The sequence below is a fragment of the Pongo pygmaeus genome, chromosome 4 (genome assembly GCF_028885625.2).
Source record: "Pongo pygmaeus isolate AG05252 chromosome 4, NHGRI_mPonPyg2-v2.0_pri, whole genome shotgun sequence".
NCBI lineage: Eukaryota > Metazoa > Chordata > Mammalia > Primates > Hominidae > Pongo > Pongo pygmaeus.
The window spans coordinates 80,093,744-80,113,959 of record NC_072377.2 but is presented as its reverse complement, the minus strand read 5'-3'; the positions used below and the strand labels follow the sequence as shown (position 1 = coordinate 80,113,959).

Sequence of the window (20,216 nt, the reverse complement as noted above, 5' to 3'; positions counted from 1 at the left end):
CTGGCACTATAGCTTACAGAATACTTTCACCTTCTTTAAATGATTTTTTAAAAATCCTTGAATCCATGAATAAGTAGGGCAATAAGTAACATCATCTTGATTGTCTCATTTACAGAGGGGACAAATTGAACTTCCCACAGGTTAAATGGTCTGTGGAAAGTCAAGCTGCTTGTGTAAGTGGTGGAGCTGGGACCAGGAAGTTAGGTAAACCAACTCCCAATCACATATCATTTTCCTCTACATGACACCCCTTCCCACTTGTTAAAAACAGAACGTAAAGTGAGTATCAATAGAAAAGTAAGTTTTTCTACCATCTCCTTGAACTTATTCACTGAAAGTATATTTTTTTCTTTTCTTTTTCTTTCTTTTCCTTTTTTTTTTTTTTTTTTTTAAGACAGTGTCTCACTTTGCCACCCAGGCTGGAGTGCAGCAGCCCGATCTCAGCTCACTGCAGCCTCCACCTCCCAGGCTCAAGAGATCCTCCCACCTTAGCCTCAGGAGTGATTGGGACCACTTCTTTTCAATGCCTGTGGATTAATCTCCTTATCTAACTTTTTTGTGACAACTTGACCAAAAGCATGTTTTTAATTATCTTAGACTGACAGTGAATCGCTAGCATCCTACAACCTAACTGTAGACTTCACAGACATGTTAAACAATCTTTAAAACTTGGTTTTTAGAGCCTAAAGAAAGTTACGTGACATTACTAAAATATTAAACAACTCCGAGAAACCCCTTGAAAGCAATTTTGATGTCAAATTAGGGCATGTGTCACCAAAATACTGATTAAAAACCTCATCATTCTAGTTCTGTAGATAGCCATTTATCAGTGATTAGAGATAATTAACACCAGTGACCATTTAACCAAGTATTTATTTCTATACAGCTAAGAGGGCTGGAACATATCTTTGTCCAGGGAACAATACTGTCGCTCCATCATGGCATAAAGCATTCAATCAAACTCTAACTCATGGTATATGAACTCTGTAGTATTCGCCCCACAAAGGATAAAGTTCTCTCACTTCCTCTCATGAGGAAAGTATTTGCACTTAGGACTCTTTATCTTCACTTTCTCCTTGGAGAACGCAACATTTATTTAATCTAAAAAGCCTAAAAGAGTCAATGTGATTTTAGAGACAATATACCCTAAGTGGCCACACACCCATGGTTTAAAGAGGAGATTGCTGTCATAAACCTACTTAGGGACTGATGGACTTCAGTCTGATATGCCACTGTCCTGCTGGGCATTTATCATCATTGGGCTGGGAGTGGGGAAAAGGCCCAAGGAAGCTCTGGGGAAAAAGGAAGTTGATTTAAGTCATTGTTGCTCCTCTACATCCAAGCCAGTGAGATGAAGAATTTGAAACAATCTGCAGTTGGCCCCGTGATTTCCTGGGAGGCTCTGAGGAAGGGAAAAGAATAGTTGCCTTCCTCCCAGTGCCTCAACTTTGGCTGTGGCATCAACTTTTTCTCAACTCTGCCCAACCATTTGCAAGAAATAGATGCTTCTTCTCCCATTATCCTGCTGCCAACAAGACTGCAAATGAGTTATTAGAACTATGTAGCATATGCACAGGAGTGTGATGTGTACCCAGCTGTGACTGAGGGGTGGAGCGGAGTGTGGAGGGGTCACCCCTAGCCCACTGGTCTCCTGGCATGGGAGGTTTGGCCAAATCTAAATCACTGAGTGCAGGCAAGAATCTCTCCCTGGCCATCTCCAACTATGACAACTCAGAATTGCTGGCCCATTTCAGAACCCTCTGGTCATCAAATCCCATGCCTTATCACAAAGCTTATCTCCAAGAGATGGTGCACAAATAGACTAAGTCTGGATCTTACCTTTTGGCTTCCTCTAAGTGGCACAGATATTCATAAGCAATGTTCTGCCGCCTCCTCTCATCCATCTCCTCTGCAGAGAGCCTTTCATCGTCCACAATAGCTAGAAATAGAGGATAACAACATGTGATTTACAAAGGCAGTCTTCATTAAACACCCGAGACAATCAATCAGAAAAAAATCATACGCAGCTGAACATTTAACATTCAGAGACAGGAGTATTGAAACACCAGGCAGAGACAGAAATTTGCCTTTGGATTTTACAATATCATTTCTTTTCCTTTATTTTTATTTTTATTTTTTGAGACAGGAACTGGCACTGTCACCCAGGCTGGAGTGCAGTGGTGCCATCATGACTTACTGCAACCTCAGCCTCCTGGGCTCAAGCAATCGTCTCACCTCAGCCTCCGGAGTAGCTGGGACTACAGGCACACACCACCACACTTGGCTAGTTTTTTTATTTTTACAATATTATTTCTAACAAGTGAATCAAGGCCAGGTGCAGTGGCTCATGCCTGTAATCTCAGCACTTTGGAAGGCTGAGGTGGGCGGATCACAAGGTCAGGAGATCTAGACCATCCTGGCTAATACGGTGAAACCCCGTCTCTACTAAAAATACAAAAAATTAGCTGGGTGTGGTGGGGGGCACCTGTAGTCCCAGCTACTCGGGAGGCTGAGGCAAGAGAATCAGGAGAATCACTTGAACCTGGGAGGTGGAGGTTGCAGTGAGCCAAGATTGCACCACTGTACTCCACCCTGGGCGATAGAGTTAGACTCAGTGTCAGGAAAAAAAAAAAAAAAAAAAAAAAGCAGTGTGCAAAGGGGCAGGAGCTTCCATGAATGTCCTCATCCTTGTCCCATCCCCCTTCCTACCACTCCCAATTTTCTATTGTGGCTCCATCCCTTGAACATGGAGACCTCACCCCACAGCATTGATACCAACGGGTGTCAACAAAGATTGACATCTGTCAAAAACATTTTCTTTTTCTTTAATAAACTCAGTCCAATCTCAACTTTAAAACTGAGCTCTCACATTTCAGAAAAGTACAGAAGCTCTCAATCTTCCTCTGCACCTCCACTGCGAGAATCCAGGTCTTAATGTCTCTCCCATAAACTCTCAGAACAGGTCTAGTCACTCAGCCACTACCCCTCTTCCACTGATTCTCCCCATGGCCAACAGAAGCGTCTTCCTTATTACTCCCCCTCTCAAAACTTTTGATGGCTCCCCTATTTCCTACAGAACAAGGTTCTAGAGCACTTTGCACCTCCCCCCATCCAGGAAGCCCACACTTTAGCCAGAGCTCCCAGGCAGCACCGTGTTCCAGGACCACACCACTCCCTCCAACGCCGAGTGCTTCTGCTCCACCCTTCTCTCTGCCTGGAAAGCCATTCTCCCACCTTCTGCAGGTTGTGCCTTTCACATCATCTCAGGCAAAATTCCAAGGATCTCTGAATCTAAATCCATTGGCTCTCCTTGGCACTTTAGTTCACATTTTTATTACATCACTCATCAGAAAAGCCCCCCACTGTAAATCAGTCTGTCTGTCTCTCCAAACTAGGGGATCCTTAGAGGAAGGTTTTGATTATCTTCATATCTCCCGCGAATTTGTCAGGGCTCCTTGCACATAGATAGCACTCTACGTGTACAAAAAAACTACCTTCCAGTGAATCATCACTAAGTGAGCTCATCATTACTGCATAATGAATAGACTTTAAAAATTATAATTTTTAGGCCAGGCACGGTGGCTCACGCCTGTAATCCCAGCACTTTGGGAGGTCGAGGCAGGCAGATTACTTGAGTCAGGAGTTCGAGACCAGCCTGGGCAACATGGTGAAACCCCATCTCTACTAAAAATACAAAAATTAGCCAGGCGTGGTGGTAATCCCAGCTGTAATCCCAGCTGTAATCCCAGCTACTCAGGAGGCTCAGGCAGGAGAATCGCTTCAACCCAGGAGGCGGAGGTTGCAGTGAGCTGAGATAGCACCACTGCACTCCAGCCTAGGTGACAGTATGAGACTCTGTCTCAAAAAAAAATTATATTTCTTTTCCTGTGTTTTCTTAAATGATACCTGTCACACTCACATACTATCACCTAATCCTCCATCTCTACTGTTCTGAACAGTTAATCCCCAAGATACCTCATGATTTCCAGTTTCTCTTTTTAATTTCAGCTTAAAGACTTTCCCATTTCTGACAGGATATTTTCATTTTATAGTACTTCAGAAACACTAAGGTTTGGATCCAAAATAAAACTCCTAGTGGGAGCCCATGTGCTCGTCACACCACCCCCAACTTGGAAGAGTGGGCACTGGGGTCACATTAAAAAGGCGGTGCTCTCCCCATCTCTCTTATGCTGCTGCACCCTTCCAGCCTCAACTAACCCCCCAGCAGGACACAGAAGCCCCAGCAGAACCCGGTCCCTCAGCCGCTGCACACAACTCCCTCCACAAACCATGCAAGATTGTACCAGCCCAGGACAGCCGCTGAGGGGCTCCTAAACTCTGTTATCGTCCTGTCCAAATAAGAGATTTTACTTAATGTGTGAATTAAAATACACACCCACAAAGCTTTAAATTGCAATTGCAACATACTGACCCCATCTAGTGGGATCCTATCTATCTTCTAGGCTTGACCCAGTGGGCCCTTTTCTTCCCAAAGTCTTCCTGATTGTCTTAGCTCAAAATGCCCTCCTATCCTGCTTTGGTTAACAGTAAACTCCTAGAAGACAGATTTGTGTCCTCATGGTGCCCAGTACACCTCCCTGCACAGGCTGCATGCTCTGTAAAAATATATGATGAAAAAATAAAATATCTTATCGGGAAAGGCTCCCAAAGGGCTCCAAAATATCTCTGTGGGGTAATTTTATTTATTTACACTCAATAAGAGTATGATCATTAACGGAGCAAAGATAGCACCGTTCTGTGGACTTTACTCAACTAATGTTCAATTCGTAGGTTCTATATGCCACATGTGAGTCAAAGCACCAGACACAGGGTAATAAGTATAAAAAATGTGTACCCTCATGGGACTTCCTTGTACATGTCCATTCCTTGCCTTCTGACCTTCTGCCTGGCCCACTGACTTTCTAACTACACACACTTCGGCCTCGCCTTCCTTGAATGGGAGAGAACACCTTTCATAATCTACTGTCAAATTGTAAGTATAGGAAGGTTAAGGAATTTGAGAAAATCTTAACAGCAAAAGCAGATCCTTCTGGGCCACAGAGACTGCCTGCAAATATTTCTGCATTACTCAATATTTACTAAGTAGTGGCTTCTGATAAGAACCACTGGCATGGATAATAACACTGTCATTTAAAGATCCATCATGGAGCTAATAAAATAATTCACTTAAGACATGGCTTTATTGCCTATAAAGAACGTTTCCATATGTTACTGTGTGGTTCTGTGGTTCTGTGGTTCTGATGATCACCCTGAGAGATAGGCATTATCTCTTTCCTATAAATGAGGAAACCAAAGTCAAGCAAGGTAAATGGTCTGGCACGAATATTTGCTGGGTCAATGGTAAAGCCAGGGCTGGAACTAAGGTCTGTCAACATTGCAGCCCTTATTCTTTGCCCAGTACCTCTTGCTGCTAAATCTAAGTGGGCCCAGGAAGGGACTTGTCACTGCCAAGCCCAAGAAGCAGGTCATTTAAGTGGCTTCAAAATTCTTTTCATTTTAAAGTAACTTGATTAACTGCAACCTCCACAGTTCATCTTTACTTGCTGCCGTGAACCACAAAAAACATGAGGACACTGTGAAGAACACAGCTTTCTGATGTATTAGCAACTCACAAAATGCCACTTGTAGCATCAGATGACAGTTCAAAGCAATTGCATTCTATGAAAATTATACAATAAGGCTTACTCACAGATTCAAGGAGCAGAATGAAAGCAAGTTGTTAGAGAGTATTTTGAAACAGAAGTATAAATTAGAAATGAAAGGGTCCTCTAGGAGTCCATTTCCCAAAGAATATGTACAAAATCCAATGTAAAAATAGCCCAAAATCTACCTAATTCAATAAGGAGTTGACATGGTCACTGTTTAATTTCCCCTATTCTCTACCTGCTACCTTCACACAGAGACACCAAGGCCACCATACACTTTGTATTAAAATTCACTCATTTGTTCAACAAATATTTGAGTGGCTGCTTGGTGCCAGTTTATTATGGAGATGGAACACAAAGTGATGAATATGACTCAAAAGGTCTCTCAAAGTTTGTATTAAACAATTGAAAGTTTGGCATAATTATGAAATGCTTAGATTTGAGGGATATATTGAAGGGAGGGTTGGCAAGAGGCCCCAAAACCAGGGCTTGTAATCTGTTCTGTAATAGGGTATTATTTAGGGTGTTTCTCTTCCAGGAAAAGCAGAAAACCAGGAATTACCAATTCATAGAAATATGTCCGGCTGGGGTAGCTCCCACCACTTTGGGAGGCCAAGGCGAATGAATCCCTTGAGTTCAGGAGTTTGAGACTAGCATGGGCAACATGGTGAAGCCCCATCTCTACAAAAAATACAAAAAATTGGCTGAGTGTGGTGGTGCAAGCCTATAGTCCCAGCTACTCGGAAGGCTGAGGCAGGATTACTTGAGCCCATGAAGTGGAGGCTCCAGCAAACTATGATTGCGCCACTGTATTCCAGCCTGGGTGACAAAGCAAGACCCTGTCTCAAAAAAGAAAGAAAGAAAGAAAGAAAAAAATATGCCCACAATTTAGCATTTATTTTGTATTTTTAAAAATTTAACCTTTATTTATTTTCAGTAGAGACAAGGTCTCACTATGTTACCCATGCTGGCCTTGAACTTACCCCTGAGCTCAAACAGTCCTCCAGTTTATGCCTCCCAAAGTGCTGGGATTACAGGAGTGAGCCATGGTGCCCAGCCTTAGCATTATAAATATACATTGTTATTCTATGTGGTTCAAAATTTCTACAAGGAATCCTAAGTATACTTGAATATATAATTCATTTCAATTGTTCATTGAACCATCTTCTAAGAGTTGGGAACTGCTTTTGTCTGGAAGAAAATACCTAGAAGGATATCTGCCCCCTCTCACAACTTAAAGAATAGTTATCAGAGATGGCATTTATACATCAAAGAACACATTAGAAGGAACAGAACTGATTCCAAGACACTAAAACTGGGGTGGGAATGGGAGAATGGAATATAAAGATGAGAGAACCTAAAGTCCAAGATTTCAAGTAAGCTGATAACCTCTGTAAATTTGACCCGTGGTACATTCCTGCTTCATACCAGCTTCCAAAAGTATTTCACAGCTGCTTAATCTTAAGCTTTAAAGGACCACATAATCAAACTTCCTTAAACTGAATTTTCTTTTGAAAAATAGGCAAACCCCAGGCTGAAGTTGTTAGTAAACCAATACGTATTCACAGGCACTCTAAAGAATCTGAAACGATGAAAGACTGCCACCCCTATGTTAAAAACATGGCTTCATCAAGACACTAAAATTATGAGACACTGAGCACAGGCCCTCGAGTCTCATCCATTTCTATGTCCCTACCACGGGCAAAGGAAATAATAGGTGCTCAGTAAAGGCTGCTGAACGGTGAGCTCAACTTTGTGCTTCAAGGCAGAGATGCTGTGTCCTTCCAAGTTTAGTCCTACGAAGTTTGCTGCTCTCATAATAGTCACACAAGATACTAAGGGCAGGGGAACTTTATGGAAAGCCTGCCTTCCACATCATCCCTGGAACTGTTCCCCCATGACACATTTCTAAGAACCTTCCAAAGTTATAAATCAACACACAACTTCAGAGGATATTCGGGTTAGACAAGGCTGTAAGCGACTATGGCCACCTACCATAATAACACAAAGCCCCAAATCTTCAAGTTTGGCATTAGAAGAATTTCCCAGGTGGAGAAGTGAGAGTAATTAACAGTGACAAGACAAGTTTACCAACAAGAGTTACAGTTCCTGATTGGCTGCCAATACCCTCTTTGTTGCAGTGAGGTCACTAGGGCCTGGAATAGTTAAGAAGCTTGTCATAATTATGCAGGAAAATGGAGAGATAGTTTAGGCTTTATGAAAATAATTAATACTTTTCTGCAAATATACTTTCAATGTACATGGCATCAGGATCTACACATGAAAGAGGGTTCCTGAATCCCACTTCCATACAAAAGTCCCCAAACTTTTTTCATACTTATAAACATCTACTTAACACTTGTTGGTTTTGTTGTTCTTTTTTTTTTTTTTTTTTGATACAGAGTCTCGCTCTTGTTGCCCAGGCTGGAGTGCAGTAGCACGATCTTGGCTCACTGCAACCTCTGCCTCCTGAGTTCAAGCGATTCTCATGACTCAGCCTCTCAAGTAGCTGGGACTACAGGCACGTGCCACCATGCCAGGCTAAATTTTTTTTTGTATTTTTAGTAGAGATGGGGTTTCACCAAGTTGGCCAGGCAGGTCTCGAACTCCTGACCTCCTGAGGGAGGCCCACCTCAGCCTCCCAAAGTGCTGGGATTACAGGTGTGAGCCACTGCACCAGACTGTTCATTTGTTTTTAAACGAAGCCTGGGTCTCCAAATCCAGGATGTCTTTCCAGAATAGAAGAATTATTTATAAATTTCACACAAGAGAAAAATTCATTTGGTCTGCTGTGTAAATCTGAATAAGAATATCTAATTTCCTGCAAATCCAAACTGCAATGAGATACCATCTCACACCAGTTAGAATGGCGATCATTAAAAACTCAGGAAACAACAGGTGCTGGAGAGGATGTGGAGAAATAGGAACACTTTTACACTGTTGGTGGGACTGTAAACTAGTTCAATCATTGTGGAAGTCAGTGTGGCGATTCCTCAGGGATCTAGAACTAGAAATACCATTTGACCCAGCCATCCCATTACTGGGTATATACCCAAAGGATTATAAATTATGCTGCTATAAAGACACATGCACACATATGTTTATTGCGGCACCATTCACAATAGCAAAGACTTGGAACCAACCCAAATGTCCAACAACGATAGACCGGATTAAGAAAATGTGGCACATATACACCATGAAATACTATGCAGCCATAAAAAATGAAGAGTTCATGTCCTTTGTAGGGACATGGATGAAACTGGAAACCATCATTCTCAGCAAACTATCGCAAGGACAAAAAACCAAACACCGCGTGTTCTCACTCATAGGTGGGAATTGAACAATGAGAACACATGGACACAGGAAGGGGAAAAACATACTCCGGGGACCGTTGTGGGGCAGGGGGAGCGGGGAGGGATAGCATTAGGAGATATACCTAATGCTAAATGACGAGTTAATGGGTGCAGCACACAAACATGGCACATGTATACATATGTAACAAACCTGCACATTGTGCACATGTACCCTAAAACTTAAAGTATAATAATAATAAAAGAAAAAAAGAAAAAAAAAAAGAATATCTAATTTCTTTTTTCATTATCTAGAAACCCAAAGCAGCCCATGGAGACATTAAGGCCCATATACAGAGGGCTGGCCTGCAGACTGGGTTTGTGGGTGGGGTGTATCTAGAACTCTGCTTAATTTGGAAGAATTATAGGCAATGATTCCTAGATTTGGGATTTCTTGGACAATTACAATTTCAAGACACAGTTTGGAAACCAAACCTCTTACTTATTACCAAGTAAGCACAGAGAAAATTCCATTTGCCCACTGCCTACTCCTATACACTCTGTCCTCCCATCCCCATACAGATATCAGTAAGAAAGAATGAAGTGTCAAGTTTCCAAGGCCAATTTTAAAAATTTAACTCCAACAACAGAAGGTAATTTAAAAATCTTTAGTTTGGATAAGCTTCTACTATATTTAGAAGAAGGGAAAGAAACTCAACTCCCTATGACTCGGTATGGACCTTTTATGCTTGAACTGTTGGTCAGGGCAAAATGTCTCAAGTTATTTAGAACCAATCCTAAAGTAATTCTCCCTATTCTCTATAGATAATGAATAGTTTAAAGACCCAGATATTTACATAAACTTTAATACCCCATAGGAATAATAATATTTTACAACTGTTACACAGAATTAGCAGGTCTTATAACAACAGTCCTCTGGGCTGTTCCCAAGGAGTAGCAAGTCACTGCTAACACTCTGTCCCCATCCTCACGAAAACCACCCCAAATAGTAAAATAACAGAGGATATTCCTACAAAGTTGGAGGCTTTAGAAGACAAGAGAACAGTGAGCCTTGGCCTAATTTTCCCTTGACTATTAGGAAAAATGAAAAAATAGATCACACATGATTCAACGGTACATGCAAGAAAACAAAACAATCTCTTGGTTACAAGTGGGTTTTTTTCTGTATATTATACAGCACATGACTTATTCCTCTAATCAATGTAAGCTCTTTATGATGTGTTAAATAAAAAAACACAGACAGAAAGGATTAATACTTAACATGCACTTACTACATCACATATTTTGCATATATTACTTCTTAGTCCCTGCATTCCTCTTTAAGATAGGAATTGAAGGCCGGGTGCGGTGGCTCATGCCTGTAATCCCAGCACTTTGGAAGGCCGAGGCGAGTGGATCACGAGGTCAGGAGTTCAAGACCAGCCTGACCAACATGGTGAAACCCCGTTTCTACTAAAAATATAAAAACTAACTAGGCATGGTGGCGCAAGCCTGTAATCCCAGCTACTCAGGAGGCTGAGGCAGGAGAATTGCTTAACTGGGAACTGGGAGGCGGAGGTTGCAGTGAGCTGAGATTGCGCCACTGCACTCCAGCCTGGGCTACAGAGTGAGACTCCATCTCAAAAAAAAAAAAAAAAAAAGATAGGAATTGATTGGAAAATACATTTTTCGAATGGGAAACAAACTCAGAGAGGTTAGGTAATTTAGTCTTTGGTAATTCTAAGATCATAAAAACAGGTAAATGGCAGAATTGGGATTCAAAACAACTGGTTCCAAAGTTCATGATCTTTCTACTGAACTGAAGTGCCACTGTCTCCCTGCGTGTAAATGCTTGATGACATCAGCAGCCATTAGGCTTTTCTGAGGGTGTTGCTTTTCTGAGAGTGTCGCTATTATTACAGGTATCTTGTTAATCAGCAGATAGATTTGTGTAAATTTGTTTTTCCCTGAAAACCACATAAAATTAATGTTACTATCTTGAAAGTATAAAAAGTAAAATTATAGGCTTTTTTCTCAGAGATCCAAAAATCTCAAATATGGTCCAGCAAAAGAAAAAAAATTAATATTCAATATTGACAAATTAGACCACATGAGGAATGCCAGGGTTGTAATAAGATCAAAAGAAAAAACAAGGGCTGTCCCCCTTCCTGGGGGGAGGGTGGAGGGATAGCATTAGGGGATATACCTAATGTAAATGACGAGTTAATGGGTGCAGCATACCAACATGGCACATGTACACATATGTAACAAACCTGCATGTTGTGCACATGTACCCTAGAACTTAAAGTATAATAAAAACAAACAAACAAACAAAAAACAAGGGCTGGGCGTGGTGGCTCACGCATATAATCCCAGCACTCGGGTAGATCACCTGATGTCAGATTTGTTCTTTTTTTTTTTTTTTAATTCTTATACATTTTCCAAATATTCTATACCATTTACCTGTATTACTTTATCTATATCAGAAATAACAATAGATTAAATTTTTTTCTTTTTTTAAGACAGTCTCACTCTGTTGCCCAGGCTGGAATGCAGTGGCATGATCTCAGCTCACTGCAACCTCCACCTCCCGAGTTCAAGCGATTCTCATGCCTCAGCCTCCCAAGTAGCTGGGATTACAGGCACACATCACCACGTTCATCTAATTATTTTGTATTTTTAGTAGAGACGGGGTTTCGTTGTGTTGGCCAGGCTGGTTTTGAACTCCTGGCCGCAAGTGATCTGCCTGCCTTGGCCTCCCAAAGTGCTGAGATTACAGGCGTGAGCCACTGTGTCCAGCCTAAATTTGTTTTAATGTTCAGTTACAGAAAAAAAAATAATAATAATGAGGAATAAGCATTAATACCAGGTCCACTGCAAAGGACGACTTTCATGCATCTAACTCATCTATCTGAACTTCTAGAAAAGGATCATGGTCATTCAAAATGTACAATGAATATTTAGTCAGTTTTGCCGTATTTTTAAAAATCACAGAAGATCAAAGGCAGCAGAGAGGAAGTGATCAGAAGATGACTAATGCCATGATATCTTATTAGAAGGCCCAACGGCCTAAAGAGATAGCTTGGGTGTGACAGGCTAATGGGAGAAAACAGGTAGGGTAAGAGGTGAGTGAAAGAGAATGAATGGAAGGGAACCTAACCTGGACAGTGACGAGAAGGCTGCAGCAAGCCTGTGTGACATGAAATCCAAATTAGAAGAAAGAAAAACATGGTGATGCTTTGCATGGGCAGGACTGGCAATAGAAGGAACAAGAGGAAGAGGAGCACGGCACGGGGGAAGAAAAAGGAAGTCAACAAGTAGCAGCCAGCTCACTTTGTGACTTCAGATGGTGGAGGTGGAAACAAGCCATGGCTTGGCACCAGAAAGTCACCCTGATATGCCAATTTACATAAAGACAAGCTTGTACAATTAAGGGGACAAAACATAAAGGCATCTCACTGTTCCAGGGATATACTAAGGAGCTGACTTTAAGTCAAAACTTATATTTGGAAGAGAAGTTTAATATAACAGACACAATTAGAAGACTATGATGTTGAACAGACGGGTGCTATTAATGCAACCATATGCTGTTTGTTAGTGAGTGTGACTTAACACATGATTCAGGACAATTTAAAAAATATTGCCAAAAACTCAGCTCTCAAGTGGATCATGCTATGCAAATGGAGATATGTTGACAATACAGTCATGGATCAAGAATATATTTCAATGTGATTGGATTCTGGACTAAAGCCACCTAGGCTAGTTCTCATTAGCAAGAAGTTTCTCTGGTTTAAGTAGGATATGAAAATCAGCTCGGGTCCACACATTTAGGGTTTGTAAGGAGACCAGACTCATGAGAAGTCATAAAACACTGCATATGGTGCCAACAGCAAGCAGCAAGCCGCAAGACTTGAACCAAACATGCTGAGCTCTTCAGTTTCATAGAAGTAGTATATATTTATAAAGTGCTACCACATAAATTCTCTCATATGACTAAAACAGCTCTCATCAGATAGATGGGACAAATATTATTACCTCCACTTAACTAAGATTCAAATGGGTTAAGTGCTTTACTCAAGGTCCTAGAGCTAATAGATTGCTCTATAGAGTTGTTGTGTATTTAAAACTATTCTTGGTTTTTGTTTAGTTTTCACTGACCTTTATGTTTTGGAGGTACCCTATTATATTAGTGCAAACATTTTTATTCTTTTAGGTCAACAGCACAGGAAGCAGTAGGAGGAAATGGAATGGCTGATGTGGGAAGGGAGTCAGGTTGGCAAGAGTGGGTGAGGCTCACATAGAGTTTGCAGGCTGAAGATAATGTATACAACCCATGATTGTGTAAACTACTTGGGAAGTGTATAAAATACACAGAGAACAGCTCTCTCATGGGAAAGAATTTACCCCACTAGGGCAACAAAGCTGCAAACATTTTGGTTTTGGCTTGTTGTGTGCTTTTTGTTCTAACACGCAGTACCACTGCTCTCAGAAAGTAAATGGTCCCAAGTTTAGAAAAGGATGTTCTTATAAACATACAACAGACATGAAGGTTTTCAGATATTATGATTCTTTAGCCCAGAGCTGAAAGAACTTTATAGAAGAGCCAGAACAGCAACTACCTTAAATATAATTCATGCTGTACTGCTTCAGATTTAAATGACTGATCTCCTCCAGGCATTTAATTCTTGGCTGGGAACTGGACCATGGTACTGTATGTAAATTCCCTCATGCCACATGTCAGCTGCAGACCAGAGGAGACAGCCAAATCTTCTCTGTGTATCAGCCACTAAATACAATTTCAGAATTAAGTCATGAGAGCCCTGCCAGCATTTGTGCAGCAGAAGTGTCTACAATTATGAAGCCAGGCTGGGATGGAAAATTATTCTTACTAATGGTCCACTAGGTGCAAAGTGCTGGCAGAGAATTATGGAGATGCAGAATCCTAAAATGCATTCTAACTGCCTTATAATTAAAACCAATAAATACAACAACAGAATGTGTTTCTTTTGATACATGGCAAAGTCTCTAACTAATGTTTAAATAGTTGCAGAGCACTTCATGGATAGAGAAAAGGGATAGGGTGGAAGAAGGACTTTGTACCTCAGTTTACAGTCTAACAGAAGAAGACACATTTAACAGTTGGAGAAAAGTTATAAAGCTCCTTTGGAAAAAGTACAAACTAATTAAAGTAGAAAGAAAAGAAAAGCCGAGGGAGGGAAAAGAGGTTGTTCAATAATGGGATTAATCAGAGTCAGTTTTCTAGATGAAGAGAGTTTGAAGTCAGGTTTGAAGGAGGGTAGAGAAAAGAAGTTAGGTGCAAAACACATCTGGAGAAGTGAAGACAAGAATAGAGAAATCGTACACACACATCAAGGCACATTTCTGTCCCAATCCTCAGCCTTCGAAGTCTCTGTTTTATGGACACAGCTAAGAAGGCCATTCCCCTCCACCCTTCCAAGTCTTTGAGCTTCTCAAGAATAGGTGAAGGGAGACCCCCCAGGTCATTTTACAGCTGTTTCTAAGCTGGGTAGATGAGAGGAGTACGGTTGTGAGATGACAGTGAGAAGATCAGGTGACAGCTCAAAATCAAGAAGCTGGGCAGATGTTCATTCTACTAATAAAAGTTCTTTCAACGTGGCTAACCTGGAACACCTAATAATACACATACCTGGAAGAGAATCATGTACAGTTCACTGGGCATCAATGGTTAAGTCACTGATGACATTACAATAATTACTATTAATTTAAATACTCAAACCAAGCTCATTTTGCCAGTTGACCAGTATTCATAGTCCACGTGGATCTGCTTTTTCTTGCAACATGTTTAGAGCTGCACCCATGGGAATGGGGGTGGAGATTAAAGAATGGCTCTTGTCTGCCCGTCAAAATCCTTGCTTCCCCATTTCCTCTCCTAGTGCTCCACCCACTACCATCCTGATGCTTCCACTTATGGAGAGCCTTGAGCAGCACACCAGATGGGTTTCTTGCCCTTGGAGGTAAAGTCCTCTGGAGTAGTCTTCAGCTACTCCAGACCCCAAGCCAGCCTTCCTTTCATCTTGATATCAGGTCTGGAGGAGTTAGAGTTATCTAAGGGGAGACAAAGGGCAGAGAGAAGAGATCCAGCAATAAAAGAAGTTTGTGAATTCCAGCATGCAGAGACCTTGCTACATGAATAAGTAAGGATAGAGGGCTAGGAGAGGCACTAATAGAAGCAGCAGGTGAGGCTTCATCTCCTTATCCACCCTTCCACAGCCACAGACAAAGCCAGCACCAGCTCCTCTTCATTGCATAGCATTTAACCCACAACAATCCTATGACACTGATATTATTACCACTTTACAGAGTGGAAACAGAGGCTTGAGACAGCCCAACCATTTGTCCAAGATCACAGATGACACATGGCGAGCACAGTCGTGCAGCAGTCTGACTCTTACCAGCCGCGCTACCCTTAGGAGATGCGAACCAGCCTTTGAGTCTCTCTGGACCTCCACACACCCCAGGCTTCCCAAATTGTGCAGCAATAATCTTTTTCCTAGAAAACCCTATATGCAGAAGAGAGGAAACACATGGAATGAACGAGGGGTGAAAAGGAATATTTGGGGGCACAGCTCAAAGCCCAATTAGCATAAAGTATCATGTCTGTCTCACCCTTTTAAAAAAATCATCCATTTTTCATTTTAATCCACAATTTATCTGTGTTTCAGTATTTAAAATAGAAGGGGTTCCCACCCCAAAACTTAGTAAAATTGGCATTTTTGAGAAGATGTGCTATGTGTACCTCACGGGCTGCATAGGTCTGCGTACCAGCAGCTCCTGGTTTAACAGCACAGAGGTCTCAGGCCACATAAGCAACTTCACGTTTAACCAACTGGGCACCCACCCCAGCTTAGCTCACACTTGGTCAAACATGTGCAGGCAGCTTAGGGAACCCAGCTGGGAGGCATCATTCCTGGGAAAAAGCATCTTATTCAAGACACCCGACCCACTGATTCTGGCAGCTCTCGACGGGCCTGGCTATGCCCCATGTTTTTTGTTTGTTTGTTTGTTTGTTTGTTTTTGCAGTTACAAGATTTAATAGAGTGAAAACAGAGCTCCCATAAAATGGGAGGGCAACCCAATGGGGTTGCCATTGCCGGCTCGAATGCTCGGGTTTATATCCCGATCATTGTCCCTCTCCCTGTGCTCTCAGGCGATAGATGATTGGCTATTTCTTTACCTCCTGTTTTTGCCTAATTGGCATTTTAGTGAGCGCTCTTTACTACCTGATTGGTCGAGTGTGAGTTAAGTTGCAAGCCTCGTGTTTAAAGGTAGATGCGGTCACCTTTCCAGCTAGGCTTAGGGATTCTTAGTCGGCCTAGGAAATCCAACTAGTCCTGTCTCTCAGTCCCTGCTCTCAACAGGAAAACCCAAGTGCTGTTGGGGAGGTTGGCCAACGACCGCTCTTAACTGCTTCCTGATGAATTGGGCTATGCCCCATGTTACTACCAATCTCTGTGATCCACAGAGCCTTCTGGAAACTGCTTGCAAAACAGACATGACCTTCTTAATGCACTGGTGCCCCTGGCACCCACTGAAACTTGTGCTCACAAAGTAAGGAAACATGTCAAGAGGAAAAACACAGGCCAGAGAGGAACCAGAACTTTCTCATTCCATCTGTTTTTTCCCCACATCTTTTTTCGGGGATGTGCTACTTTTATGCTGGATATGCTAAGTCTGTTCATACATACAAGTTTTACAATACACTTGGAGGGTAGGATCATTCTAATTTGGTAGATGAAACTGAGCCAACCCATTCTTTATACACTGTAGTACATAAACCAAAAAGCCGTTTGGTTCCAAATGAATTCTTGCTATGAGCTTACTACCTATGACTTGCCTTTCTCCTTAAAAGTAGAGTGCAAAGGATGGGGTTGGAAGTGTTAGATCAAGGAGAGGTTAGATGAAACACGGAAGGCGGGTTCTAGAAACACAGAAGGAAGGCTTTGCTGGTAAACATTGATTAACCAGCATCTGATTAACCAGATTTCCCAAATCTTCCCTCGTCAAAATATTTTACTCATTCCTCTTTAAAAAGACTAAGGCAACAACTTAACAACACTGGATATATGACTGTTGGTTAATAAATTCCTCCAATAATTTTACATAGTAAAAAATGCATTAAAAAAACAAACAACAAGTGGTGGTGCAGGTGTGGAAAAAAATGAAAACCGCATGTATTACTGGTAGGGATACAAACTGGTGCCATTCCTGTGGAAAGCAGTACAGCAATTCTGCAAAAAGTTAGACATAATATTACCATATGATCCAACAATCCCACTTCTGGGTATACACCCAAAATAAGCGAAAGCTGGGACTCCAGCAGATATTTGTACCTAAGTTCATAGCAGTACTATTCACAATAGCCAAAAGGAAGAAGCAACTCAAGAGTCCAAGAACAGACAAGCAGATAAGCAAAATGAGGTATATACATGCAAGGCAATATTATTCATCCTTAAAAAGAAAGGAAATACTGACATATGCTACAGCATGGATAAACCTTGAGGACATTATTCTAAGTGAAATTAGCCAGTCACAAAAAGAAACACTGTATGAGTCCACCTATACGAGGTACCAAGAGTAGTCAAATTCATAGAGACAGAAAGTAGAATAGAGGTTGCCGGGGGTTGTTGGGGAGGAGAGAACGGGGCGTTCATGTTGGCTACACAACAATGTGAAGGTACTTAATGCCACAGAGACGTACACTTAAAAATGTTTGAAATGGGCCAGGCATGGAGGCTCACATCTGTAATCCCAGCACTTTGAGAGGCTGAGGTGGCAGATCACCTGAAGTCAGGAGTTCGAGACCAGCCTGGCCAACATGGTGAAACCCCGTCTCTACTAAAAGTACAAAAAGTAGTCAGGCATGGTGGCAGGCACCTGTAATCCCAGCTACTCGGGAGGCTGAGGCAGAAGAATGACTTGAACCCAGGAGGCGAAGTTTGCAGGGAGCCGAGACCACACCGTTGCACTCCAGCCTGGGCAACAAGAGCAAAACTCCATCTCAAAAAAAAAAAAAAAAGGTTAAAACGGCCAATTTTTGCCACAGTTTAAAAATGTTCGTATAGCACGTTCTATATGCCAGGTGCTACTCTCAATTCTTTGCCAACATTACCTCATTTAATCTTCACAACAGCCCTATCAGGTAGGTTTTATTATTATTGTCATCTTCACTATTATCCTGGTCCAGAGTCACTCAGCTGGCAAGTGGCCAGAGCAGACACACAAATGCTGGCATCCAACTCCATCACCTTGCCCTAACCACTCTGCCCTGCTGCTTCTCAGTGAGTGAGACAGCCCAACCTGTGGGATTGGCCAATTGTTTCAAGTAGAAACAGGGTAACAGATGCTATTGCTCACACGCCACTGGAAGAATCCTAAAGACACCAAGCCACCCACCCCTCACCGTGATGTACTGAGGAATATTCAAAGGGCTCACCACATAGAGACAGATCTTGTATCAAATTTAGCCTCTTTAACCAATTTCACAGAACCAAAGAGTTTCAAATTAGAAATGGTATCTCTCTGGTCTAATTCTCTTTAAGACAGAACTACTGCTAAACTACCCCAGAGAAGATACAATTTTGCTTTCTTATCTTTTATATATTTACATTTTGTTTTATTTCCAAAAAGCACTTAAGCAGATAGTCTATGAAAGAACCCAATCCCAGGAGGCCATGGGATGAAGGTTCTAGATTTGGCAGGAACCACCTTGAGCAAGTCATTTATCTTTTCTGAATTTTACTTCTTTGACTGCCAAGATAATTTTAAATCTTAAACAGTATTAGTGGCTTAAGATTAGGTTAATGTGTAGGGAAATACTTTCAAAAATTTAAAATGCCGCTTTCATAATTCCAAGCACTCGGAAAGTTGTTAAAAAATAACAATTTTGGCCAGGCACAGTGGCTCACGCCTGTAATCCCAACAATTTGGGAGGCCAAGGCGGGTGGATCACCTAAGGTTGGGAGTTCGAGACCAGCCTGGCCAACGTGGTGAAACCCCGTCTCTACCAAAAATACAAAAATTAGCCAGGTGTGGTGGTGGGCACCTGTAATCCCAGCTACTTGGGAGGCTGAGGCAGGAGATTCGCTTGAATCCAGGAGGCAGAGGTTGCAGTGAGCTGAGATTGTGCCACTGCACTCCAGCCTGGGTGACAAGAGTGAAACTCCATCCCAAAAAACAAAACAAAACAAACAAAAAAACCACTTGTATTTACTGATGTAAGCATCTATTTTCTCTTTCTATTAATTTCCATTATTTTAAATAGAGACAGGGTCTCACTATGTTGCCCAGGCTGGTCCTGAACTCCTGAGCTCAAGTGATCTTTCTGCCTTGGCCTCCCAATGTGATGGGATTACAGGCATAAGCCACTGCTCCAAGCCTATTGATTTTCTAACTCCATAATTCTTTCTACCATTGTAAGGAAGAGCCTTCTCTCCCATTTATTTCTATTACACTTTACAATACACTTGGAGGGCAGGATCATTCTAATTTGGTAGATGAAACTGAGCCAACTTTACACACAAGTTTAGACTTGTGAATTCTATATTCAATCCCCTCCTGTAGCCAAATTATAAGCAAAAAATATACCAATGTGGCTATGAAATAGAAAAAAGTGTCAAGAACTAAAACTTTATATAAGTATCTCATGAAAGTAGTTTAGAATTTGCCCAATAAATGTGCTAAAACTTCACCCATAAAGACTATAGCCGAACACTTGCTCTTTGACAAAACCCTGGATATGTTTCAGACATGAAATGTCATGTCCCATAGCAGCTGCCATTGTTAATTTACTAGGCTCTGTGCTAGTGGCCTGACATGTAAGTACTGATCTTTCCAACAACCCTGGCTAGAGAGACGGCTTTATTTTCAGAGGAAGAAAACAGCTCAGAGAGCTGGAAACCTGCCCAACGATTGGGTGCCAAGCAGGCCAGAATCAGGGGTCAGATTCTGAAACTCATACTCTCTTCATATACCATTCCGTCCTCTCACATTTTTTTTTTAATTAAAAAAAAAAAAAGACTTTTGGTGTTTTCAGAGATGAGGTCTCACTATGTTGGCCAGGCTGAACTTGAATTCCTAGGCTCAAATGATCTTCCGGTCTCATCCTCCCAAGTAGCTGGGACTATGGATGCATGCCGTCCTCTAATATACATAAAATGAGACATAGTTGAATTCTGGTTTGTAAATCTACCATAACTTTTGCTTCCATCCATTTCATACA

At 41.7% G+C, this 20,216-nt stretch overlaps 1 protein-coding gene across 2 annotated transcripts in view; it reads right to left on the bottom strand.

The window, feature by feature from the left end:
* The window catches only part of IQGAP2 (IQ motif containing GTPase activating protein 2), a 301,456-nt gene that overhangs the window by 241,074 nt on the left and 40,166 nt on the right, over nucleotides 1-20,216 (bottom strand). For both annotated transcript variants that reach the window (XM_054487835.2, XM_063664918.1), the window contains exon 2: nucleotides 1,840-1,939. In XM_054487835.2, the coding sequence (XP_054343810.1) occupies nucleotides 1,840-1,939 (100 nt within the window). The remainder of the gene's footprint in view (nucleotides 1-1,839; nucleotides 1,940-20,216) is intronic.